The 27,365-nt window shown below is 38.7% G+C and overlaps 1 protein-coding gene across 4 annotated transcripts in view; it reads right to left on the reverse strand.

Moving 5' to 3' along the window:
• LOC127433536 (serine/threonine-protein kinase DCLK1-like) overlaps positions 1–27,365 on the reverse strand; it is a 75,481-nt gene that overhangs the window by 19,804 nt on the left and 28,312 nt on the right. For 2 of the 4 annotated variants that reach the window (XM_051685543.1, XM_051685544.1), the window contains exons 4-6: positions 27,214–27,313; positions 22,568–22,675; positions 1,578–1,672 (exon numbers count right to left, since the gene is read on the reverse strand). In XM_051685543.1, coding sequence (XP_051541503.1) covers positions 1,578–1,672; positions 22,568–22,675; positions 27,214–27,313 — 303 coding nt within the window. Of the gene's footprint in view, positions 1–340; positions 1,080–1,577; positions 1,673–2,816; positions 2,875–22,567; positions 22,676–27,213; positions 27,314–27,365 lie in introns of those variants that run through there. The other 2 variants (XM_051685547.1, XM_051685545.1) reach the window with 2 other exon arrangements.

Below are 27,365 nucleotides of genomic sequence, written 5' to 3' on the forward strand. Positions count from 1 at the left end.
GGCGCGATCATGATTTAAAGCTCGATTACACTCTTTCGTGCTTGACAATGAAGTGTAAACGAGCTTTAAATCGTGATCACGCCAGCAGACTACAATGTCTAATTTTGGTCTGTTCTCACCCAAAACCGTTCATATCGCTTCAGAAGACATGGAGCCACATGGATTATCTTTATGCTGCCTTTATGTCCTTTTTGGAGCTTGAAAGTGTTGGACCCCCATTGACTTACATTGTATGGACAAACACACATCATATCTCCATCAAAATATCTTTGTTTGTGTTTCGCAGAAGAATGAAGGTCATACGAGTTTGAAACGGAATAAGGGTGAGATAAAAGAATAATCATTTTTGGGTGAACTATTCCTTTAAGTCATGGAAAACTCAGGGAAAAGAAGGAAAGAGGGAGAGGAAGCGAGAAAAAGGCTTAAGACTCATGTTAAAAACTGTGAGAAGCTCTGAATTTGGATGGAGAAGCTTCATTAAACCTCTTTGCATTAATGTCATCCACAGGATTAGAAACACTTTGATCTGATCACATGCACCCAACCTCCTCCCACTTACACACACACTGGCCTCTAAAGAACCAACAGACAAGGACGTAACCAAATATTCAAGAATGAGGGGACCAAATTTAAAAGTTTAAGAACTCATTTTGATCGACCACTTCTCTGAATATTGGTGGGGATGTGCCCCCTCAATAACTATGGTGGTTACAGCCCTAATAATGAGTAATTGTAAATGAGTAAAAAATGAATAAATAAACAAACTTCCTGGTGAGTTGCATGCTCCTTTGGCGTGTTTTATGCATTTTCGCCTTCTCTACCAAACAGTCCCAATATTGTCGTTCTACAACAGGCAGGATTTTGTCTCCATGGACAGCTCTACTGGATTATAAAGCTCAACTCTGATGAATAATCATGTCAAAGAAATGCACCATAAAAGTCTCCAATACTGGTGGCCTGGGTAGGCTGGCACCATTCTCTCTCACAAAGAATTCTGGAATTGTCTGTGGATCTTAGCACCACTTCCTCAAGAAGTAGGGAAGTTATGCTGTGAGGTCAAGGACGGCCTTGTCCATTTCCTGAGAACATAGAAGGAGCGCGTTATATAGAGCCCGAGATGGTGGCGGAGGGCGTTAGGATATGCTAACTAAGAGAAGATCAAAACAAGGATCTGGATGCATAATCACGCCAGATACACACTACATAAATTACATTGTGAAGTAATTTGTGAATATAAAGTAGTTATTATTCAGGAAACTGAGTTTAGATTTTGTTTTAGATGATAGATGATAAGCACTACACCAGGTGGACAACAGAAGATTAACAGAAGGAATCGATGATTTATGAGTTTTATGTTTGTGCAGGTGAGCAGGTATATGAGCTATAGTGTAAATTGCATTGGAGTGCAATGTTTTTCTATGTGTGTGTGTGTGTTTCAGGATTGGCGGGACCCAATATAATTAAGAAAAAACTTGAAAAAACATATCTGCCACTTGCTAATCTGAAGTGGGCATATCCCCCTTAGTGTCTATAGTTTCGGCCCTGTGATAGGGTGACTGTGACGGATGCTCTCTTACCCTGCGTTTCTTCATGCTCCCTGGGCTGGTGGGCGACGGGCTGGGTGACTTTGCGGAATGGGGTGTAGACAGCTGACTGGCTGGAGTCCCATTTACTAGAGAGCAAGAGAAGAAAAACATTGAGTTCATGAACAAAGTTTGTGAATGAAGCTCAGTTAATGTTCAGAGAGTCCCTGGAGGCAGCCAGTGTTCTTATATTCAAAGAGTGAGATTTTCTAAAGCCTGCCTGTGAGTATGAAGAGAATATAAATCACCCACACGGCTCCTGCATCCCACACTCGCATCCCAAATCCTCTTCAGATAGAGCACCACATCCCTCCATTTCAACAGACTCACAAACACCATCACATCTTCCAAGGCCCATAAGCCATGGTACGACTGCACAACAGCTCTCCATCAACAGCAAGCTGATTAATATTCACAGGCAACTGTGACACTATTTTCTGATGCAGATTAGGAATTATCCCTTGCCAGATTAATACATTCCTCTGTGCTACTATGTTACCAGGACAATAGATAATAAATGTGCAAAAGTAATAGACAAGAGCCTTATGAAGATCCAGTAGAAAAGCAGCAATTAATAAACAACAATAATTAAGCAGCCAAGCAATCTTGTATTATAAATACCATATAAACAGCATATATATATATATATATATATATATATATATATATATATATATATATATATATATATATATATATATATATATATATATATATATATATATATATATATATATAAATATATAATTAATATTTATATAATACATTTTATATTTATATAATAAAATACAATTTTCCATTTACAGCATATTCCATGTTGGGTTTTTAATTTTTTTTATTTTTTTTATTATTCGTTTTGAATGTTAAAGTTGAGAAGCAAATCTATGAATGAACGTCTTAATGAATGGAAATGATCAAAGCTTGAGATGACGTTATAAGTGTTTTACTAAACAGCGAATTTTTAAATAAAAGTCCATTTTAAATACGAACCGAACTGAACTAATAAGGTTACTTATGTCAAATATTATAGGCTATAATATAATACTACTAAACACCGGTATACTTACCAACTAATTATAAATAAAACACTTATAGGCACATAGTGTTAATTAAAATTAAATTAAATCTTTATCACATCAAAATTGACTAAATATTACTATCAAGATCCCTTTCAAACGATAAAAGGCAACTTCCGACGTATCCGCGCAAGAGGAAAGAAGCCGCATCTCCTACCTTCGTATTGCAGCATGTTGAGGACACAGTGGCAGAAAGCAGCAGCAGCAGCACTCACTGCGCGCGAATTCCAATGAATGGAATAACTGAGAGCAGAGAGGAGTAGAGAGCGTGAGCCGCTGCTCGCTCATTGGCTCGCTGTCTGCTCGCGTAGCTCTGATGCGAGCCCGAGCCAGTGCGGTACGGTAGTGGGAGGCGCACTAGCGCTAAGGTAATGGTGGAAACGCGCCGAATCTTCTCACCGACAGACCTTTAATGGCACTCTAGCCACGGCCATATACAAACATAAACACTAACGTATTTAAATGTGAGATGGTGATTTAGGGTTTCCACCCTTTGTGTACTAAAAGATAATAACAGGTGATCAATTTACTGTATAACAAATGGATGTGTTATTTATTTATTTATTAGTTAGTTATATGAATAATATCAAGAGGGAACATGTGAACAATAAAGATGTCTTTAAAAGCTATAAAATACACTTTAAATATGTCAGGTAACCTAAAATGTGATTCATGTAATAACATCTAAAATAACTGGTTGTATTCAAGTCAGTAATATTATTAAATATCGCAGAATCAACCTGACTAAATTACATTGGACCCACAAAAGTATTTTAAGGATCTGATCAGATAGAAATAGCTCCAACAATTGCACACACAGTTTGACTTAAAGGGATAGTTCACACAAAAATGAAAATTCTCTCATCATTAAAGGTGCACTTAGTAATTTCTTTCCTCAAAGCTATTAATTTGAAATGATTCACCTTTAATGAGTGCACCTTTAACTCACCCTCATGCCATCCCAGATGTGAATGACTTACTTTCTTCTGCAGAACACAAAATTTTTTTTATAAATATAGCTCTGTAGGTCCACATAATGCAAGGGAATGGAGACCAGAACTTTGAATCTTCAAAAATCACCTAAAGGCAGCATAAAAGTAATCCATATGATTCCAGTGGTTCAATCCATATCTTCTGAAGCAATATGATAAGTGTGGATGAAAAACAGATCAATATTTAAGTCCCTTTTTCTATAAATCTTCACCTTTAACCAGCCCCGACTAGTAGGTGGCGATATGCACAAAGAATGCGAATTGCCAAAAAAACTAAAGAAGACTGTGAAAGTGAAACTGGAGATTTATGGTAAAAAAAAAAAAGGACTTAAATATTGATCTGTTTCTCACCAACACCTATCATATCACTTCTGAAGATATGGATTTAACCACTGGAGTCTTATGGATTACTTTTATGCTGACTTATGTGATTTTTGGAGATTCAAAGTTCTGGTCACCATTCACTTGCATTGTATGAGCCTACAGAGCTGAGATATTCTTCGAAAAATCTTTGTTTGTGTTTAGCAGAAGAAAGAAAGTCCTACACATCTGGGATGTCATGAGGGTGAGCAAATGATGAGAGAATTTTCAGTTTTGAGTGAACTATCCTTTTAACAGCTTTAGACTGATCTCATGTTGACAGCATGGCACTTTATCATAAAAGCACATTGCAGGCATGACACTGTGTGGTCTATGTGGTATTTACAGGAAACAATTATTGCTTTTTAGATGTCAATACTTTCAGCTTTCAGTCAATTATTACTGAATGTGATAACCGAAGCCAAAGGTGGCTTGCTCACTGGGGGATTTATAAGACACTATTTTGGTAAAGCTGCTTTGGAAACTATGTTCTCTGAAAAACACCATACAAATACATTTTAAAGTTGAAAACTTAAATTTAAAGTTCCGTTTGGGAGCTTATAAGAGTTTTCATTGGTATGGAATGCAGTGAGTGGGTTTGTGTATATGTGTGTGTTTGAGTGTGTGTCAGACAGGGGAAAAGAAGTACACTCATTAGCACCATCTGTGGCACTTCATTAATTTGATGAGAGTGATGCTTCACATATAGACATCACTGTTTTATTTTTGGGGTCAGTTCTCCAACATGTTCACAAAGTTCTGTGTGTGAAAATCAGTGGGTGATCACAATGATTACAATGATGTAACCAAATATTAAAGGTTGGTGACACTTAAAAACCCATACTGACTACTGATTTGAAAATATGGGGATAAGTGTCCCCCTTAATAATAATTTAAAAAAAACTTAGTACCCTTACAATTATTACTAAGGGTTTTCCGAAGGGTAGTTCACATAAAAACTATTTGTTCCATGACCCTCATGTTGTTCCAAACCTGTAAGAATTTCTTCCATGAACACAAAAAGAGAGAAAAGGAGACTGACTGTCAGAGAGTGAGACATAGAGACCCAAGAGCAGAGGAACAGTTCAAAGGATTTATTAACAATAAATATTAACTTCCACTGTGCTGGCGAAGACTGAGTATCCCGGCACCGGCTGCAGTTATGGGGAGGAGTTTGAGGATGCGTGCACCGCGCAATGGGCAAATCTGTGAATAGTGTGTTCGTAGGCGAGTGTGTGCATTGTGGAAGTCAGGAGCAGATTCGTAGGAGTCCTCTGTTGAAGCGTAGTGAGGTGCAGAAAACAACGGCCAGCAGACTGGAAGGCAATCACACTAGAATTAAAGCGCTGATTGACTCGGATAGCCAGATCCACCAAATTGAAGTGTGGAGGCAGATCCAAAGAATAGATTTCATCCTGGATGTCGTCGGAAAGCCCATGCAGAAACCGGTCCCACATAGTGTGGTCATTCCACTCGCAAGCAGCAGCCAGGGTGTGAAACTCGATAACATAATCTGAGACTCTTTGATCTCCTTGAGACAGTCCGGTAAGGCCCACGCCACCTCAAACTCGGCAGAGCTCCGTGGAGAAAGCATGAAACGAGGTGCAACAGGGATGTCTGTTGTCCCACATGGCGGTCCCCCATTCACCGGCCCTTCTGGTGAGGAGTGTGATCACACAAGACACCTTCATAGTCTCAGATGGGAAAGCTGTAACGTGAAGAACAGGGACATTGTGAAAGGATTTTTCTACAGGATCCCGCCTTACCTGATATGAGCCTCTGAGTGCCCAGAAAAGTGGTAAATCACCGGAGCCAGTGAGGGTGCTTCCTGAGTGGGACCAGCATCGGGAGGTAGGCGGAGTTGTTGAACGACAGAGGTGAGGTTAGCGAGCTGCGACAGCATCATCTCCAGAGCCCAGTTTGATGAATAGATTTGATCCTGCTGATGTTCCAGTAAAGCTCCCTGCTGAGAGAGGTAGGAGCAAAGAGTAGATTCTTCCACTGGGTCCATCCTGGCTAGATTGTTCTGTCAGAGAGCAAGAGCGAGACAAAGAGACCCAAGAACAGAGGAAGAGTTCAAAGGATTTATTCACAATAAATATTAACTTCCACTGTGCTGGCGAAGACTGAGGATCCAGGCACCGGCTGCAGTTTGAGAATGCGTGTGCGCCGTGGCCGCGCAAAGGGCAAATCCGTGAATAGTGTGTTCATAAGCGAGTGTGTGCATTGTGGAATCAGGATCAGATTCGTAGGAATCCTCCGTTGAAGCGTAGTGAGGTGCAGAGAACAATGCCCAGCAGACTGGAAGGCAATCACTCTCCTAACATGCGGGAAGAGACGAGAAGTCCTCTGTTGAAGACTTGTGAGCACAAGTGCATAGCAAACTGGAAGGCAATCACACTCCTGACACGTGGGCAGAGACGGGCAACCAAACAGATACATGAGACAGGACCAACTAGGCAGAGAGAGTGAGGTGTTACTTCACATCAGACAACAATCTAGCCAAGATACTGAGAACACGAAGGGCTTAAGTAGGGAGTGAATCAGTGGAGAACCAGGTGCTGCTAGCACGCTAATTAGTGGCATGATCAGTTCCCCTGGGAACAATCAATATTCCCATGGAAACACTGATCATGCATGTCGGCAGCGCCTGTGAGACATGAGGGAGAGAAAACAACAAAACACACAGAACAAACCGACAAACTGGAGCTGTGACACTGACAGCCTCAGACACCATTCACTTTCATTGCAAAAAGATGCAATGAAAGTCAATGATAAGTAAGGTCGAACCTAAAATCTAATTATGTGATCCTCTTAAGAAAGAAATTCATATGGGTTTGGATTGGAAAAACATGAGCGTGAATAAATTACATAATTTCTGTTTTTGGCTGAACTATCCCTTTAATAATCACTAATTAAAAACCCACATTGAACAACTATTGATCTGAATATTTGAGGGAATGTGTCTTGGTGTGAAGTGATATTTTAGGGCACACTTATATATTAACAAAAACTCTGCAAGACTTTGATTCTGATAAATATTTAAATTCTACCACACCCTGCATAATAATGGATGCTTTGACAGATCTGACAGACAGATCAAGAAAAGAGTGTGAATAAGAGAGTGTGAACCGATCAGACAGCTCAAAAGTACCTCAATTTCTCGAATGAACTTCAAGTAATTAAACATACTGATCATAACGCAGCATGAGGCCGAATATATTTATCCCTTCCCCCAACAGATACACAAACACACAAACTACTGCAACCGTACAGAATGTTACAGCATTGCAGGAGACTGCTAGGAGAATGGCCATATTTTATGTATTGGATATAAGTTCAGCAGAGAGCATGGTTAATAACTAAAATACAAATATAGATACTGAAAAGAGAGAAGTGACTCTGTGAGCTCTTGTGTAACATGCTCAGCTGTGGGAGGAAGGATTCAGTGATATGACCTCTCTCATCTCTTTCTCTCTCTGCTCATTTTTGCTCTCCCTCGTTCCTCTCTTTTTCACACCAGGTGCAGTTTAGGCCACTGTTTGCATCTGACCCTTTATCCATAATGGAAAGCGAGGATATGGTGCAAAAGGGACAAAAAGAGGCAGAGTGTGCCCCTCTGACATACTGCTGTCCTGATCTAACACTCCCACTAAAGCCAAACAGAAGCAGCATATCTGAATATGAATGTGAATGGTCTGATGGTTCTGTGATTAAAAATAAATAAATAAATAAATAATAATAATAAAAAAAACATTTCCTTTAATTTAAAGATAACTGTAGGAATATAATTCACCACTTAAAGACTGGCTAAATTTGTTGTAATTGTATTTCATCAATTTCCAAAATGGTTCTCAAGGCTAAAATATATGGCGAAAATGTACAGTTGTAACTCGGAATTGGCAGAATTGACCAAATTATACTACAATTGAGTAGCTGACATGTCATGAATTCTTTTTTTCCCTTCAATATCAAGATTTTAGGTTAAAATTTACATGAATGGATGAGAGAAAGTATATATTTTAGGCTCTTTCTTAAATGTTACACCTTTTTAATCACCTTTCTCTTTAAATTAGTCTTAGATGGAGTATAGTATGTCACAATGCAGGCCATGTCAATATTTCAAAAGTATTTAGAGTATGTCAAACACCCAATTACGTAATGTACACTCACTGAGCATTACACCTACTTATTCATGCGATTATCTAATCAGCCAATCGTAAGAAGCAGTGCAATGCAGATATGGGTCAGGAGCTTCAGTTAATGTTCACATCAACCATCAGAATGTGGAAAAAATGTGATCTCAGTGATTTAGACCGTGGCAGATTGTTGGTGCCAGACGGGCTGGTTTGAATATTCTGTAACTGCTGGTCTCCAGGGATTTTCATGCACAACAATCTCTAGACTTTTCTCAGAATGGTGTCAAAAACAAAAAACATCCAGTGAGCAGCAGTTCTGCAGACGGAAACGTCTTGTTGATGAGAGAGGTCAACGGAGAATGGCCAGACTGGTTCGAGCTGACAGAAAAGCTACGGTAACTCTGTAGAATTGTAGTGAGCAGAATAGCATCTCAGAATGCACAACACATTGAACCTTGAGGCAGATGGGTTATAACAGCATAAGACCACGTCTGGCACTTTATTAGGACAATACATTTCCTTATAAAGTGCTCAGTGAGTGTATATACATAATAGAAGAATTAACATTTTAAATGTTGGCATACAAATTACGGATTTTATTATATATAAATACACTCCTATATTATTTAAGAACATAAAAAAAGTGTTTTTCCCCACTTCTGGGGCGCTTTAAACTCAGATACTCTGTACAGAGCATCCAGCTCTGAGTATATTCAAGCAAGCAGCTCTGTCTCACAGTGGATATCATTTTTAATGAAATTTCTATTTAGGGTGCATCCATGTGATATGCACGACAGGGTTTCAGAAGCAGGAGCAAGAAAGAGAGGATCAGGATATAGCATTTCCAGTCGGCTTTCACCCTGAGCAATAAGGGCTAGTAACAACCGATACAATCAGTGACTAATAAACTCAAATTTTCAAGTACTTACTTTTTTATACTGTATTTTGCCTCTTTTTAATAAAACACAGCAGTGTCACTAAAGCTCCAATCTAGAATTTTACACCAGGCATTATAATGTAATATATATAGAAAAGATGGACAACAGTTTAGCATTTCTTTTTTGTTATTAACTATTTTTATTGATTCCATTCATAAGACATACAAACACAACATAAAATACGGAATCAATTATATACATTAAACCCCTCCCCCCGAACATCCCCCACCCCCACAAGCAATTAGAACATAAAAACAAAAAATAAAAATACCCCCCCCCCCCAAAAAAAAATACCATTCCAAATGAAGGATTTCGCTATGCTATCAAATTGCTTGAAATAAGAGAGGGGGACATCTACAGGGAGAGACTGTAACAGGTAGTTGAATTTTGGAATACAATTCATTTTAATAACATTAACCTTCCCAATCATCGATAAATGTAATGAAGCCCACCTGCCCACATCTCTCGAAAATCTTTTTATTAAGGGGTCAAAATTAACTAAGTAAATCACACAAATTTGATGAGAATAAAATGCCCAAATATTTAATGCCCTTTTTGGGCCACTGGAAGGCGCCCGGCTGAAAAGCCAATACTCGGCAATACGCTGTCAGAGCCAAAGCTTCAGATTTTGACCAACTGACTCTGTATCCTGAGAAAAGGAATTAATAATCCTGTGGAGGCAAGGCATAGATCTAGTGGGGTCGGAGACGAATAATAAAATATAATCTGCATAAATCAAAAGTTTATGCGCCATACTTCCCGCCACCACCCCTGAAAAATCATCTTCCTTTCTTATCACAGCCGCTAATGGTTCCAAGGCAAGACAGAACAATAATGGGGAAAGAGGGCAACCCTGCCGGGTGCCCCTATCCAGAGTAAAATAATCTGAAATTAATCCATTTGTTTGTACTGCCACTACCGGTTGTCTATAAAGTAACTTAATCCATCCAAAAAAAGTATTCCCGAACCCATATATTTCCAAAATCTTAAAAAGATAATCCCATTTTACCATATCAAACACCTTTTCGGCGTCAAGTGAGATGGCAGCGACCGGAGTCCGATCTGTCGCCACTGACCACATGATATTGATGAAACGCCTAATATTATCAGAAGAGCTGCGGCCCCGAATAAACCCCACCTGATCCATATGTATAAGAGATGTCATAACTTTACATAATCGGTTAGCCAAAATTTGTAACAATATTTTTACGTCTAGCTGGATCAGGGAAATTGGATGTAACTCTTACTCTTGCTTGGATCTTTGTCCTTTTTAAGAATCAGACTGATCAGGGCTTGTGTCATGGTTGGCGGAAGCTTTCCGTTCTTTAATGATTCTGTATAAACTTCTAGCAAAAGTGGAGCCAGTTTTGTAGCATTAGATCTAAGAAATTCAGCGGCAAAGCCGTCTGGCCCTGGAGACTTGCCTGTAGGCAAGGCCTTAATTACCTCGCCAAGCTCCTCCAAGGTTATCTCGGAATCAAGAGAATTTTTGCGCTCAGTCGTCAGTTTAGGGCATTCTAATGTTTCCACAAACATCTTTATCAGTAGACGAAGACTTGGAACTATAGAGATCAAGATAGAATTCTTTAAAAGCATTATTAATATCAATGGCCGAGGAAAATATTTCACCACCAGCAGGTTTCACTGAGGGAATGGTAGAAAAAGACACTCTTCACTTTATATACACTATATTGCCAAAAGTATTCGCTCACCCATCCAAATAATTGAATTCAGGTGTTCCAGTCACTTCCATGGCCACAGGTGTATAAAATGAAGCGCCTAGGCATGCAGACTGCTTCTGCAAACATTTGTGAAAGAATGGGCCGCTCTCAGGAGCTCAGTGAATTCCAGCGTGGTACTGTGATAGGATGCCACCTGAGCAACAAGTCCAGTCATGAAATTTCCTCGCTACTAAATATTCCACAGTCAACTGTCAGTGGTATTATAACAAAGTGGAAGCGATTGGGAATGACAGCAACTCAGCCACGAAGTGGTAGGCCACGTAAAATGACAGAGCGGGGTCAGCGGATGCTGAGGCGCATAGTGCGCAGAGGTCGCCAACTTTCTTCAGAGTCAATCACTACAGACCTCCAAAGTTCAGATTAGCTCAAGAACAGTGTGTAGAGAGCTTCATGGAATGGGTTTCCATGGCCGAGCAGCTGCATCCAAGCCATACATCACCAAGTGCAATGCAAAGCGTCGGATGCAGTGGTGTAAAGCACGCCGCCACTGGACTCTAGAGCAGTGGAGACGCGTTCTCTGGAGTGACGGATCACGCTTCTCCATCTGGCAATCTGATGGACGAGTCTGGGTTTGGCGGTTGCCAGGAGAACGGTATTTGTCTGACTGCATTGTGCCAACTGTGAAGTTTGGTGGAGGGGGATTATGGTGTGGGGTTGTTTTCAGGAGCTGGGCTTGGCCCCTTAGTTCCAGTGAAAGGAACTCTGAATGCTTCAGCATACCAAGAGATTTTGGACAATTCCATGCTCCCAACTTTGTGGGAACAGTTTGGGGATGGCCCCTTCCTGTTCCAACATGACTGCGCACCAGTGCACAAAGCAAGGTCCATAAAGACATGGATGAACGAGTTTGGTGTGGAAGAACTTGACTGGCCTGCACAGAGTCCTGACCTCAACCCGATAGAGCACCTTTGGGATGAATTAGAGCGAAGACTGCGAGCCAGGCCTTCTCGTCCAACATCAGTGTCTGACCTCACAAATGCGCTTCTGGAAGAATGGTCAAAAATTCCCATAAACGCACTCCTAAACCTTGTGGAAAGCCTTCCCAGAAGAGTTGAAGCTGTTATAGTTGCAAAGGGTGGGCCGACGTCATATTAAACCCTATGGATTAAGAATGGGATGTCACTTAAGTTCATATGCATCTAAAGGCAGATGAGCGAATACTTTTGGCAATATAGTGTATCTAGCCAAAGCTTCCCTGCTTTGTCCCCTGACTCAAAGTATGACTGTCCTGCCCTGAATAGCCAAAACTCCACCTTCCATGACAAAATAGTATTATATCTGTATTTAAATCGAGTCAATTCCCTGAGGCCATTAGACGACATTCAGTGCTTCAGCTCTGCCTCGGCACTTTTAATATTCCCTTCTAATTCCACGAGTTCTCGTACTTTGGATTTTTTGGTGAATGAGGCATACTGTATGATCCGACCCCTAAGAACTGCCTTAAGTGCCTCCCAAGCCACGTCCACAGAGGATACTGAGGACCAATTTGTCTCCATATAAACATTGATTTCAGCCTTTAACATTTATTGGAATTCAAGATTTTGCAAAGGGATACATTAAAGCGCCAACTAAATGATTTCTTTTTATCTATATGTGGCAACACCCCTAAACACACCAGGGCGGGATCTGAGACTAAGGTGTTTCCAATTGAGCAATCAACAACAGATGAAATGAGGGACTTAGATACCAAAAAAAAAAAAAAAAAAATCTATTCTAGAATAAATCTTAAGAACTGATGAAAAAAATGTATAGTCCCTAACAGATGGGTTCAAAAGTCTCCAAATATCTGTAAGACAAAGATTTTCACACATCCTGTGAAGCGTCAATGTTGCTCTAGGGTGCTTGCACACTTTTGCTTCACTATGATCAAGGACTGAGTCCATCAATAGATTAAGGTCTCCTCCCAATATTATATTATGAGGGATGCCAGCGACTTGATCCTTTGATCTGACAACATCCCTTCAAGATCTATAAAAAAGCCCTGATCATCAGCATGAGGTGCATAAATATTGGCCAAAATATGACTTTGCCCCAGAATTTCTGCTAAAACAATAATGACTCTTCCTAATTTATCTTTAATCTGTTTAAGACATTTGAATTGTAGATGTTTACTTATCAATGTAATGTCTCCCCTGCTCTTACTTGTGCCAGTACTAAAGAAAACATGTCTACCCCATATCTTCCCAAATTTTTCAGCTTCCTGCAGGGAAATATGCATTTCTTGAAGAAACACTATATCATATTTCTTACGGTTAATAAAATAAATAACTTTCCTTCTCTTAACGGGGTGCCCCAACCCATTCACATTCCATGTTGAGAGAGACAATCCACTCATATTAACATTTGACATTATGACATATTATAAAAAATAGATTGTGTGTCAAAAATAAAATTATGAAGACCACATTCCAACATTAGTGCAACAATCAAACCCCCAACTTTCCCCCAAACAAAACAAACAGAAAAAGAAAAACATGTGCATTAACCCCGCACATGACAGTGCCAACTGGCGTCTATCCCTCTAAACTCAAACAGTCCATGTACACCTATGAGAGCCCCCACGACAACTTTGCCATCGGATTGCTCAAGTACGGTGTTTCTATACAAATTTGTGAGACAGAATTACATAACAGAAGAAAATCTATCAAACAAACTCCAGCCAATAGGCGGGATAAACACAAAGAACGTGTAGATTCATCCACATAACTGTCCCGAAGGTGTGTTCCTCCACAAAACAAGCTTGAGCCGCTAGTGGAATCAGCACAAAAAAAAAAGCCATTCAGTTTCCTCAGGTAGTCAAACGAATGTTCAGTGAGCCGGCTGTTACATGAGTGCAACAAATGACCTAATCACTCCAATGTCCTGCAAAAAATACTCCATAAAACAAACTCCAGCCAATAGGAGGCATAAGCACAAAGAACATGCAGATTCATCCACAACACTGTCCCGAAGGAGTGTTACTACACAAAACAAACTCAAGCCGCTAGGCGGAACCAGCACCAAAAGAAATAAAAAAGTCAGCCAGTTTCCTCAGATGGTCAAGTGAATGTTCATTGAGCCAGGCCCACTCGGCTGCAAAGTAAGTATCACACAATGACTTACTCCATTGATTTTATGACGGACAATGCTTGTTGGGGACATGTAAATCCTTAGCACCTATTCTCAATTTGGCCGGGAACATCAGTGCAAAAGTGACCTTTCATTGATGTAAGAGTTTCTTGCATTCCTTGAATTGATCATGTTTCTCTCTTGTCAAATTCACAAAGTCTGGGAACAAGAAAATGTTGTGGTTCTTCCAAGAAAGCCTTCCTTTACTCCTCGCCTCGCATTACACAAGATCTTTATCGGATGATCTCAGAAATTTGGCCAGAATTGATTGGGCCTGTCTCCCTCAGCGGATCACCAAGCCGGAACTCTGTAAGCTCGCTCGATTTCCAGCTTACGGCCCGTTATGATGAGCAGACTTGGAAAGAGCCCGTCCAGAAATTCCACCATATTCTGACCCTCTGCTCGCTCAGGAATTCCAACAATTCAGACGTTGTTCCATCGATTACGATTCTCCATATCTTCCAACTTTTCCCAAACGCATTCCAAGTCCGCCTTGGTCGCTAGCATTTTAGCAGCTAATTCCCTCTCCGATGACTTCAGATAATTGATCCATTTCTCAACATCTGCCACTCTTGTAACCATCTCAGTGAATTTCGTCTCCATGGCAGTGATTGATCGACGTATTATAGCAAGCTCCTCCAAGTCAGCAATGACGTTCACACGTCCGAACCTCACATGGCGCCACGCGACTCCCACAGTTTAGCATTTCTAAAACCTGGCATAGCAGACTAAACTGTATAAAGTGGGAGGAAAAGGTTTTTTGCTGTTCTGAGGCAGATCACGTGCAGACTGGTCACATTGTGAATTCAGTGACAGAGGGTCGAAAATTCGAGAAGGTCCTTGCTGCAGACTGTAGCACGATGACGTAGTGGATTTAATCCTCTGAGTAGTGAATTTTGGTGACGTTTTGGGTTTTATACATTACACTGAGTAGTATATTACTTAGTATTAAAGTATTACAATGACACATTAGTTTAGTACAGCTTAGCTTTTAAAAATGGTCATAACCATGGATTTTGTTAATTACTTGACATAGTTTTTCCTCTACACTAACATAAAAAACTATATAAATTAAGCAAGATATTCATACTACTCACTATGAAGTGCTTCTCATTTTAACATCTTCTCAGTTATACATAAATACCCATGACATGGGGTGTATTGTTTGAATTTGTTTATTAACACGTAGCAGCCAAACATGTTTGGAAGTATGCAAAAGTGAGATTAAAGTGAATCTTGAGCTCAGCGCACGTAAGCAAATGGAACCAAACAGCACATCTGTTATTCTGTGCACAAGATGGAATTGTGGAGCAAAGAACCACTCAGAAAACACTGTATTAATGCTTTTACACAATACAGGACAGAGCAGTGTGCATACACTTTGAAGCGAGCAGCTTTGACCGTTAAGTACGAGACAGTAATTACACAAAACATTTAAATGTGAATACGCATGCACATTAAAACTTTCACTACATCACTTAAATCCACTACGCAGAGGATTAAATCCACTACGTCATATCGTTAACAGTCTGCAGCGAGGGGTACTTGGTAAGGTCTGCTGCTGAAATGTTTCTGCTTATCAAAATTTGAACCACTGCCTACTGTGGCCAAAGCTGGAAATGTTGTTGAGATTAAATGTCCACAGAGTGGCGCCAAAAGCAAATTTTAAACCTAACCATCAGTGGAGTAAAAATGTCATTTTAGGGGCCGTTTACACAACAACGTTTTCAACTAAAAACGGAAAACTTTTTATGCATTTTGACTGTTCGTTTACACGACAACGCCGTTTTTGGGCCTGAAAACGCAAACTTTTGAAAACAGGTTTCAAAATGCAAGTTTTTGAAAACAATGTCATTATTGTCTCCATGTAAACATAAAAAAAAACTTGAATTTGTGAAAACGATGACGTCATGCGCACGCGTATTACGTGTTATATAAAGAATGATGGATTGATAGGCATCAATTTGAGATGTATAATTATCAATATGAATACTGGTGTCTGTGCAAATAACAATAATCAACAATTTATTTATTTGGAGTGTTTTGTATGGAGTGTGAACATTGTACAGTAGGCAGAAACTGCAATTTGAAAATCTTGAAATTAATGTATGGATTCAGATGGGAAAAATGTATTTGTATTTTAAATGTTATTTATTTATTTACTTAAGTTTATTTGATGTACCTTTACTCTGCAATTCATTCACCCACCGCTTATGTATATAGCCTATAGACAGGGATGTGATGCCATGTACAGTATTCAATGATATGCTTAGAATATGAAAACATGAGGCAGTGAAAATGCATGTTAGACCAGTGTACACAAGACCTCTCTCTCCGTCAGAAGATATCCAAATATCAGAGTTCTGTCTAATATCCAAAACCAGTCAACATCAACAGCTTGTTATGTTAACTTACTCTCCTACCAACCCAAGAGTCAGCAGGGGGAATACAGAAGAAGGCAGGAGACGAAGTGATGGTAAAAATGAGCAGAGTTTATTGAATAATCTTGAGTTCAGTCTATAGGCATGCGCGCGAGTACTTCAAAACAATGCGCGAGACATTCAAAACTACGATGGCAGACTACAGGACTGTGTTTGTGCTGCTCAAGATTTTGAGTTTATTGATGCTTCTCCAGCAAAGTAATTGTAGTAATAAAGCAACCTCATCGTCCGTCCAGACAAAATTGCTCAATGCTTTCGCCATCTTCATTGTTTGTATTCACCGCTCTGTGGAAGAATGCTTATGTGCGCAGGCGCGTAATGTTTCTTTACAAAGTGACATCGCCAACTACTGGCCTGGCATGCATAATACATCGTTTTTAGTTGTTTTCACAGATCCGTGTGAACGAGGATCATTTTGACAACATTGTCGTCTGTACGCGAAACTTTTCAGAAACACAAAGGAAAAAAATTTCCGTTTTTAGTACATCATTGTCGTGTAAACGTACGTGAAAATGCAACCTCTGAATGGTGCTCACCTTGGTTTATGTGACACGATTACTTAATGGTTTCCACAGGACCAGAACCCATATCTCGAAGATTGCTCATGCAACGCGTGGTGTCAGTACTGCCACAGTGAAAAGTGACCACATTTGAATTGATGCAAAAATGTCTGATGGGGATGGCACTTGTCAGTAATTTAGATTGGGGTCAATTTCAGAGTACATCAATATTTGGAAGCAGCATGTCAATTTCCCATGTGATCATGTTGTCACATGAACTCCACAATCTGCACTCTCATTAGTGACTGCACTGCGTCACAGCTCATTTGAATAAAGTGAAACTCTGCAATGTGATGTCGCTCATGTCACCTCAAATTGCCAGCTCTCATTTAGAATTAATGACTTTCAGTTACTTTGTCGCTGCAAACAGTTGTGTGCGAATGCCCCTTAAGAGTTTTCCTACTAATAGGTAAATGAGCTGTTTGCGGGTTTGTCTGTAATGAGCTGTGCGACTGGCCAGAATTACAGAGTAAGAATAATAACAAGGTCTTTGAATGAGATACTGAGTGACAGGAGAAGCTCTACAATGCTTTCCTTAAGACAGTCAGCCAGTGGTGTTATAAGTTGATTAAAGATTGGCCTCTAATTAAAGATTACTCTCTGGATAAACAGGTCAGATGAAAATTCAGTTGACTATGAGGCCAAGCTCATCTGTGTTATGCAAAGAAGAACTTACTGGAACTTATAATGAGGAACAACCTTAGATTATTTTTTTTTTTTCCTAGGGCTGTCAATTTAATGCGTTCATTTTATGCTATTATTTGTATGACAGATAATCATGTCCTCAACCTGTACGTACATTCCATACAATTGTTGTGAGCAGAATAGCATCTCAGAATGCACAACACGTCAAAACTTGAGGTGGATTGATTACAACAGAAGAAGACCACATCGGGCACTTTATTAGGACCATAATGTTACTAATAAAGTACTCAGTGAGTGTATATGATGTAATGTATTTGAATTATCAAAATTATTATATTAATTATAAATCATATTTATCATTATTTTAATTATTATATTTGAACATAAGTTTATTTGGGGGCCTTTCTCAGTAAATATTGATATGCGATTAATTGCGATTAATTAATCGCCACATCATGTAATACATTTGAATAAACATTTTAATCGATTGACAGCCCTGTTTTTCCCCCACAATTTGTTTATTAACATATCATTGAAATATAATACAGTACTGCTAAGTAAGTAATTGGTAACAATTTATAATAAGGTTCCATTTGTTAACGTTAGATATCATGAACTAACAATAAACAATACTTACAGCATTTATTTTCAACATATAGTAACACATTTTTAAAATCAAAAGTTGTATATGTTGACATTAGTTAATGCACTATCAACTAACAATGAACAATTGTATTTTTATTAACTAGAAGAAGATTTTTTTTAGAAGAAGCCTTTATTCTGTCACACATTATACATTTGCACAAATACAGTGAAATTCTTTTTTTTTTCACATATCCCAGCTAAGCTGGGGTCAGAGTGCAGGGTTATTAAATGCTGTAAAAAAAAGATATCGTTCATTGTTAGTTCATGATACCTAATGCATTAACTAATGCTGATGAATGGAACCTTATTGTAAAGTGTTACCAAGTAAATAATACAACATATTAATAATTATCTCTTATTTGAAGCATTAAGAAGTCCAAAACATTTAAGAGAATTGGTTCATTCAAACGATTTATGTGAATGAAGCGGTTAAAAAAAAAGATAATTCACCAATTCCCTAGTGATTCCTTAGTGAATCAGTTTGTTTGGAAGGTCATTCATCATTTTATTCCTCCAGCAGCAACTAGATGACGATGAGCCAATCATTTCTCATATTTGAGGTCCTACAATATCTGACTATAAGTTTCCATTTTAATTTATTGGATCTTTACATTAAGATCAGAAATCCTTAGACCGCTTTGGAAGAATCTTCAAACTAAGATCAAGGTAAATAGAACAGGCACAGATAGCGATGCAGTCTTGCTTGTCTAAATGCAGCACTGTAACAGCACAGATGATCCATCTCTGTCAGCCCACACAGCTGTTGATATAAATATGACAGAGAGAAGCTGTTTATGTCTGTATGTATCTCCTTTGTTAAAGCACCTCTAAATGTGTTGTCATGCCCTCCAATTGATCGCACAGCTCAAACTGTGAATAATCCTTTGGATGACATGGGCTTCAGGTTTCAGTATAAGCAAAAACCAAAAGGCTTCTCGTAGCTGTACACAAACATCAGTGGCATTTATATAAATTGGTCAGGTATGAAGCATTTATATGTGTGTTTTTTTTTTTTAGTTTTTTTTTTTTATAAAGGTGTGTGGGGCACTCTCAAAATGAAATCGACATGCTATACTAAGCTTGACAGCACTAGCAGGGTCTATTATATAAACTGCACTCATACAGTGTAAAGAGCTACACTTCATCAAGTGGCTCTCGCACAGAAAGTAAACACAGCTAAACTGTTCTAGAAATCACAAACCTGGTTCATCCCAAATAATTATTTCACATTTGACCTACTGTATGCTGTCTGACAGATTTAATGACTGATGTATGTCTGTATATCAGCCACTCTGTCTGTTCCTATTGCATTTCAGTGACTGGGATTTCTATTCTGTATACAGACCATCATACTTCCCTGGAGCAGTCAATACTTGGAACACAAAAGGAGATGTTAGGCAGTATGTTAGTCTCAGTCACATTCACTTTCAATGCATCTTTTTTCCATAAAATGAAAGTGAATGGTGACTGAGACTAACATACTAATGAAATCTTTGCAACGGGTTTCTTATAAGATCAACAGGCTGAATGGTGAAAATGGATGGTTGGCACACTGATTGTTCCGATTCTGCGCTTTTATGGATCACGTCTGCAGGAGTGTCTGCTGAGAAACAGCAGCTTGACAAGAACTGATGAGCCGTGCACTCTGAGTCTGCTTCCGCTACCCTGCCAAACAGGAAGGGACACCCATATATGGGCACCTCTATTGTCTCCAAGGCACAGCTCCCTTAACCGGCGTCTCCATGACAACCTGATAGAACTCTGAGCCAAAGCTCTCCTCATAGAGATTCAACTGGTACGATTTAAACCAATCATATAACAGATGACTCGGCTGGAGGAAAAAATATAAACTACCAGCTTCTAGAAATCTCTGCCACACATCATATAGTGGTGCGGTTCCAGAGACAAGCTTTGTGGAAAAATTGGACACAAACACAAATAATACTGATAGGAACAGCTAAAACTGATACCTGTACACATTCAATCCAAGAAACGAGAGAACAGTTTATGTATACTCTATTTTGCACTACAATTTAGATACTGCTTTCAATTCAAAGTACCATGGTATATCCATGTTTTTTCTGGATGTTCTTTGACAGTAGCATGATGGTAATTACATTATATTTTTTTGAGTACCTTGGAGTACTATGTACATAAATACCATGGTGTAAGAAAATACCAATCATACAATATCATATCAAAGTACCATTGTATTGCCATCTGGTAACATGGTAACATCACTTTACTTTTATGAAAGGGAATACTGGTCAATCCAATATGCATGAACACACACAGCATAGTGCCTATAATTCAAATTGCACACAATGGTATTCATTGCACATACAGTAAGTAAATAAACATATATGATATACAGTTTATGCATACTCTGCTTTGCAGTACAATTTAGACACTGTATTACCATGTTTTTTAGGCATGGTAGCATGGTAATACCATGTTTTTAGGCACTATAATGGTGGTAATACCATGAAGTACCTTGCAGTACCATGTAAATACCATGGTAAATAAATATGGTAATCGTTCAGTACATTGTAAAAAATGGAAACCTGCAATTGTGACCTTAAGGGCCTATATCAACAAAGGGATAGTTCACCCAAAAATGAAAATTCTCTCATCATTTACTCACCCTCATGCCATCCCAAATGTGTATGATTTTCTTTCTTCTGCAGAACACAAAGATTTTTTGAAGAATATCTCAGCACTGTTGGTCCTTTCAGTACAACTGAATGGTGACCACAACTTTGAAACTCCAAAAATCACATAAAGGCAGCATAAAAAATAATCCAAATGATTCCAGGGGTTTTATACTGTATATGTTTCTGAACCGATGCAATCACTTTGGGTGAGAAACAGATCAATTATTTTTTTACTGTAAAACTCACTTTCTCTTTTACTTTCTGAAATATAGTAAAAAAATAAATAAAAAAAGGACTTAAATATTGACCTGTTTCTCACCCACACATATCATATTGCTTCTGAGGATATAGATTTAACCATTGGAGTCTTATGGATTACTTTTATGCTGCCTTTATGTGATTTTGTGAGCTTGAAAGGTTTAGTTACCATTCACTTGCATTGTATGGACCTACAGAGCTGAGATATTCTTCTAAAAATCTTCATTTGTGTTCTGCAGAAGAAAGAAAGTCATACACATCTGGGATGGTGTGAGGGTGAGTAAGATAATTTTTATTTTTAGGTGAACTATCCCTTTAATCTAACCCTTAAAATTAGTTTTGTTGGTGTAAACTCATGTATTCAGGTTGATTCAGAAATAATAGTTTTATCTTAAATCAAACCAGTTAATTTAGTTACAACATGAAGCACATTTTTAGGTTAACGTTTTTTGTTTTCATTGTACCATGACATATATCACAGTACCATGGTTTTACCATCTGATATCATCAATACACCATGTAACCACCTTAGCACTTTTTTGTAAGGGAAAACTGAATCACTCAGTATACAGAACACAAATCCACAAAAGCAAATGCACACAGCATAGTGACTATAATTCAGATCACACACAATGGTATTCATCACACAACAGTTTATCTGGATCTGCAAGACTGAGTCACACTACCACCCCCCAACCCCATTCTCTCTCTCTCTCTCTCTCTCTCTCTCTCTCATCACCCCATCTACCTCCCTCCCCATTGCTCAATATTTCATATCTCTCATCTTTGACTCCTCTCCATCAGGATGTGGCCCTTGTGAATCAGACAGCTATATCTGAACAAAATTCCACACAGAAGCCAGCAAACACTCTGCTCTAGGAGGGCACACACACAGTAGGTGGCTGGTGCTTACTGCATAGCAGTCACACATAAATGACTTCACATCAGTTTGTTTATCTGCACAGAGACTTAGAAATAAATTTCATCTTATCTTAAAAAATTTCAATCAAAAAACACCTGTACAGACACACTCTCCCTCAGGGAACTGTTCATTTGGTCAGAGAAAGATTTACTGTTCATAAACACACACACACACACACACACACACGCACACACACGTGTTGGTGCGGCTATCCTTATGAGGACTCTCCATAGGCATAATGATTTTTATACTCTTCGAACTATAGATTCTATCCCCTAACCCTAACTCTACCCCTAAAAAAAACGTTCTGCATTTTTACATTTAAAAAAAACATCCTTTAGTATGTTTTTTAAGCGATTTTAATTATGGGGACACTAGAAATGTCCTAATAAACCACATTTATAGAATAATTCCCTTGTAATTACCAGTTTGTAACCTAAAAAAATTTCCTCATAAACCACCCAAAACCGCCCACACACACACACACACATATATAACTGCTACCTGATCCAGATGGAGACTTGCTGCGGCGGAAAAGGGCAATACTTCTGGAAGAGCTTCTGTTTCCAGACCCCATCTTCCCGTAAGTGTTTGATTTCACCACTCTACACTCTGTCACACAACAAAATCACAATTTAAAATGATATGGTACAGATAATTATTAAACATATGTTGTGCAATGGCCCCCAAATGTATTTGGACATTTAAGCCAGACTCAAACATGTATAAATGTCATTGCAGAAAATGTCAAATGTCAAGTGGGATTTATTGTAAAGATAGCATAAGCTGGGTAGCTCAGCAAATATTGATGCTGACTACCACCCCTGGAGTCGCGAGTTTGAATCCAGGGTGTGCTGAGTGACTCCAGCCATGTCTCCTAAGCAACCAAATTGACCCGGTTGCTAGGGAGGGTAGAGTCAAATGGGGTAACCTTCTCGTGGTCGCGATTAGAGGTTCTCACTCTCAATGGGGCGCGTGGTAAGTTGTGCGTGGATCGCGGAGAGTAGCATGAGCCTCCTGTGCTGTGAGTCTCCGCGGTGTCATGCACAGCAAGCCACGTGATAAGATGCGCAGATTGACTGTCTCAGAAGCGGAGGCAACTGAGACTTGTCCTTCACCACCCGGATTGAGGTGAGTAACCGTGCCACCACGAGGACCTACTAAGTAGGGGGAATTGGGCATTCCAAATTGGGAGAAAAGGGCAAACAAATACATTTTTATTTTTAATTTTTTAAATAAAAGAAAAAGAAAGCATAAGCACACTTTTCAAGCAAAACATTTCACAAAAACTGACTTAATATATCCACTAAAAATGGGACCAGTTGGTTAAAAACAATCGCAATCTTTGCATTAAAAGCAGAAATGTCTAAGAAAAGTTACGTTTGTTCTGAGGTCTAGCCTCCTTAGGCGTAATTTACCGGTGGGACGGGTGGGACATGTCCCTACCACTTTTTGCTTTTGCCAATTTTGTCCCACCACTTTTTGAAATAGCTTTTGTCAGGTAAGTGTCTAATATAGAAGAAACTTCTCCATTTAAAGAGCAGGAGTTTCCATTTAGTTTTTGTGTATTATAATAAGTGGTGATCCAGAGCTGCAATGCAATCTTTGTTTATTACAAATGCAATCTTTGTTTATTAAAATAAAACATTTTATTTGGGCAGATTAGACACCTGGAACACCTTGTACTGGAGGCGAAAACTTTACCCAATCAGACCAGTCGGTCATTCTGGCTAAGATTTACTGATCCATGTATTTATCCACTGACTAGAAAAATCCAAGTACTGGCATTAGCAGATGTACGGATTAAATTATCAAATTAATTATGTGAAATATTTGTTGGAGCTCTTAAATTGGGCATCAAGACCAACTAAGTGTCGAAACAGTAAAATGTTATTTGACATTATCTACACATAACCTAATTAATATTCATGAGTTTCACCGCTTAATGACATCACCCCCTCCACCCAAAATGTCCCCACCGCTTTTTAAAACAAAGTGACGCCCCTGCTAGCAACATTTATGTGCTATATTTTGTTTCACATTTTGTCTAGTGCAATGACATTTTCATATTTGTACATTTTAAGTTTTTACATTTTAAAGGGATAGTTCACCCAAAATGAAAATTCTGCCATTTTTTTACTCACCCTCATGTTGATCCAAACTTGTATAACTTTCTGTCTTCCATGGAACACAAAAGATGTTAAGTAGTATGTTAGTCTCAGTCACCATTCACTTCAATAGCATCTTTTTTCCATCTCCTTGTGTGTTCCCAGGAAGACAAAGTCATAAAAGTTTGGATCAACATGAGGGTGAATAAATGACAGCATTTTCATTTCTGAGTGAATAATCCCTTTACGTGTCCAAATAATTATTGGAGTCATACCTTAGTATATGGTTATGTATATGAAATATTGTGGTTAATCATAGAATGGCTTTTTACAAAAAGACGTTTTTACAGTATATTTAATGTTATTTGAATAGCTGATAGCAACATTTTTCACTTTTGTAACAATTTCATAATATACAACACCCCAAAATGACTTTAAAGTTTGATTGCTATCACAAATCCTCCTGAAAGAGCTCTTTAGGAATACTACCAAGACTCAAACTCTACTCAAAGATAATCCTTACATTTAAGTACTAATCCTCCTTTAAAAACAGACTGCTTGTTGAAGAAGATTTACGTAATCCTAACAAAAAAAAAAAAGTGTGATCTAAAAGATGGCAGTGCTTGTGAATTGTATTGTATCTCTGTGATAGGAAGCATGCTTTTTTTCTCCTAATAAAAATATTAAAAAAAAAAAAAAAAAAAAAGGTTGCCGGTGCTACAAGTGAGAAAAGTCTGGTTTAAAGTCTTAATCCTAAAGTTAGATCAGAGACTGAGGATTAAATTAGATTCATCGCAGACAGAGTTTTACACATCTCCTCACATACTTTCTGTTTATCTTCTATATCTTATACATTCCATTTTTTTTCTTTTGCTGCAACAACCATATGTAAATGATACATTCAGATAAGCCCGAGAAATCAGATGTGACAGCAAATGCCACAGTCTATTAAGGAGAGTTTGAAGGGCAGGAAGGCAATCCACTCTCCAAAAATGAAAATTCTGTCATCATTTACTCATTCTCTTCATAGTGTTCCAAACCTGTATGACTTTCTTTCTTCCGCGAAACACAAAAGGAGAACTTTTAAATAATAAACGTACCTTTTGGTCTGTTGTTTGCGCAAAGCTTTCGAATGGATTCAGAATACTTGGTATATTGAGTCATACTGACAACTTTTATAAGACTTTTTGGAGCTTTTTTTGTCCTTTATGAAGCTTGAAAGCTTCAGTCCTCATTTATTGCAATTGCAGGGTAAAGAGCTACCAGTACATTCTTCAGACATTCTCCTTTTGTGTTCCACAAAAGAAACAAAGGCATACGGGTTTGATTGGAATAACATGAGGGTAAATAAATGAGGACAATATTTTTTCATTTTTGGGTGAACTATCCCTTTAACTCTACAATACTAACAAATCACCTTTTTAAATAGTCAAAACAGTCTTGTTTTAAAATTTCCTGCTAGTTTCAAAATGGCCAATTATAGCCTTACATAATCATCTCCATTGAAAATAATGATTTCATAACTTGTGAGTGAGTGTTGTGGATCAAATAAAAACGAATACTGGATATTGCAGCCAGTGTGCTGTTAAGGGCTGCCATTCGGCTCCCAATAAATATGCTTCCTTCAGGGAAATCATTGCCGTCAAAGGCTGACATTTTGGCTCTATCCATCTCGCCATCGGCATGCTTCATATGTTTCACTCATTAGAACTGCACGTGTCCCTCTGCTAGATCCTTCATAATTAAATCTCTACATATGAGACTGCACTTGCTTTAATTCACCATCAAATTTGTTTTGTACAGTGCAATTTTAACTTAGTTATTGTCATTTGTAAAATAGAAACCACTATAGAATTATCAATTTATTTGATATCAATTTATATAATGCTTCATTTGGTAACAGGATTTTTGTATATAGATAATGTCACAAGAGAGTGACAGCCAGGCAGATGGATGGATGGATGGATGGATGGATAAATAAATGGATGCATGGATGGATGGGTGGATGGATGGATGGATAGATGGATGGATACTGTTCTCTCAGACAGACAGAGAGGCAGGCAGGCAGAGAGACAGATAGATACTCTTTTCAGATGGACAGACAGACAGACAGACAGATAGATAGATAGATAGATAGATAGATAGATAGACAGACAGATAGATAGATAGATAGATAGATACTCATGGACGGACGGACGGACGGACGGACGGACGGACGGACAGACAGATAGATAGATACTGTTCTCTTGGATGGATGGATGGATGGATGGATGGATGGATAATGGATCCTCTTCTCTACTTCCATACACTTCCTGTTGTTTTGTTGTTGTCAGGATATAAGAATCTTTTTGTGGCACAGTCTGGCTTCTTTTCATTAACAGTGTAGGGAGACAAAGGCTGGCTGTCGGTATTGAACCTCCCCTATGCTGATGTGAGCTTAGTAAAGAGCATGCGCCCCAGTTTTCTGAAGTGTATTCAGAAAAGCTCTTTAATAAAAGACAACTCTCTCTATTGTTGTCATGTTACTACATGTCACATGTTGTACATCGCCCCCTTACTTTCCTTATTTGCTGTATAAATGCATCTGAGAGAAGAGTATGTATGTACTGTGTGTACGTATGTATGTATGTATGTATCTATCTATCTATCTACCCATCCATCCATCAATCTATACATCTATATATCTGAGAGGAGAAGTGAGGAGAGGGAAGGAACCCATTAGAGCAGTGGCTGGTGTGGGTGTAATGGGGAATAAGCTTTTATTTTCTATTACTTTTCACATGTGGGATGACACTTTAATGGACTCATCTGTAAGTGTTGCTCACCACCTAACTGGGTACAGGATGTTGCTTATTCAAGATAGGACAAAGAGATAAAGTTGCTGGGTGGATGAAAATTGCCATCCACACCGACTCCTATGCTGATGCGATCTTGATAAGTTCTGTGCATGGGAAGGGCTGAATGGGTTGAGAGATAAAAGTGTCCTTTCACCAAAGACAAAAGAGCAACAAACAGGAAGGCAACTATTGAAGAGTCCTTTACCATTCTCATCCAGCAGGAAGTCATCCTGATAGCGAAACTTCTCTGGGCCACATGCAATGAAGATGTCCTCTTCACCAAAGAAATCTTGAAGGCACATGACCTGCGATTGGAGAGAAAGAGAAAGTCATTAGCAGCATTATAACCATTATAGC

The sequence above is a fragment of the Myxocyprinus asiaticus genome, chromosome 43 (genome assembly GCF_019703515.2).
Source record: "Myxocyprinus asiaticus isolate MX2 ecotype Aquarium Trade chromosome 43, UBuf_Myxa_2, whole genome shotgun sequence".
Taxonomy (NCBI): Eukaryota; Metazoa; Chordata; class Actinopteri; order Cypriniformes; family Catostomidae; genus Myxocyprinus; species Myxocyprinus asiaticus.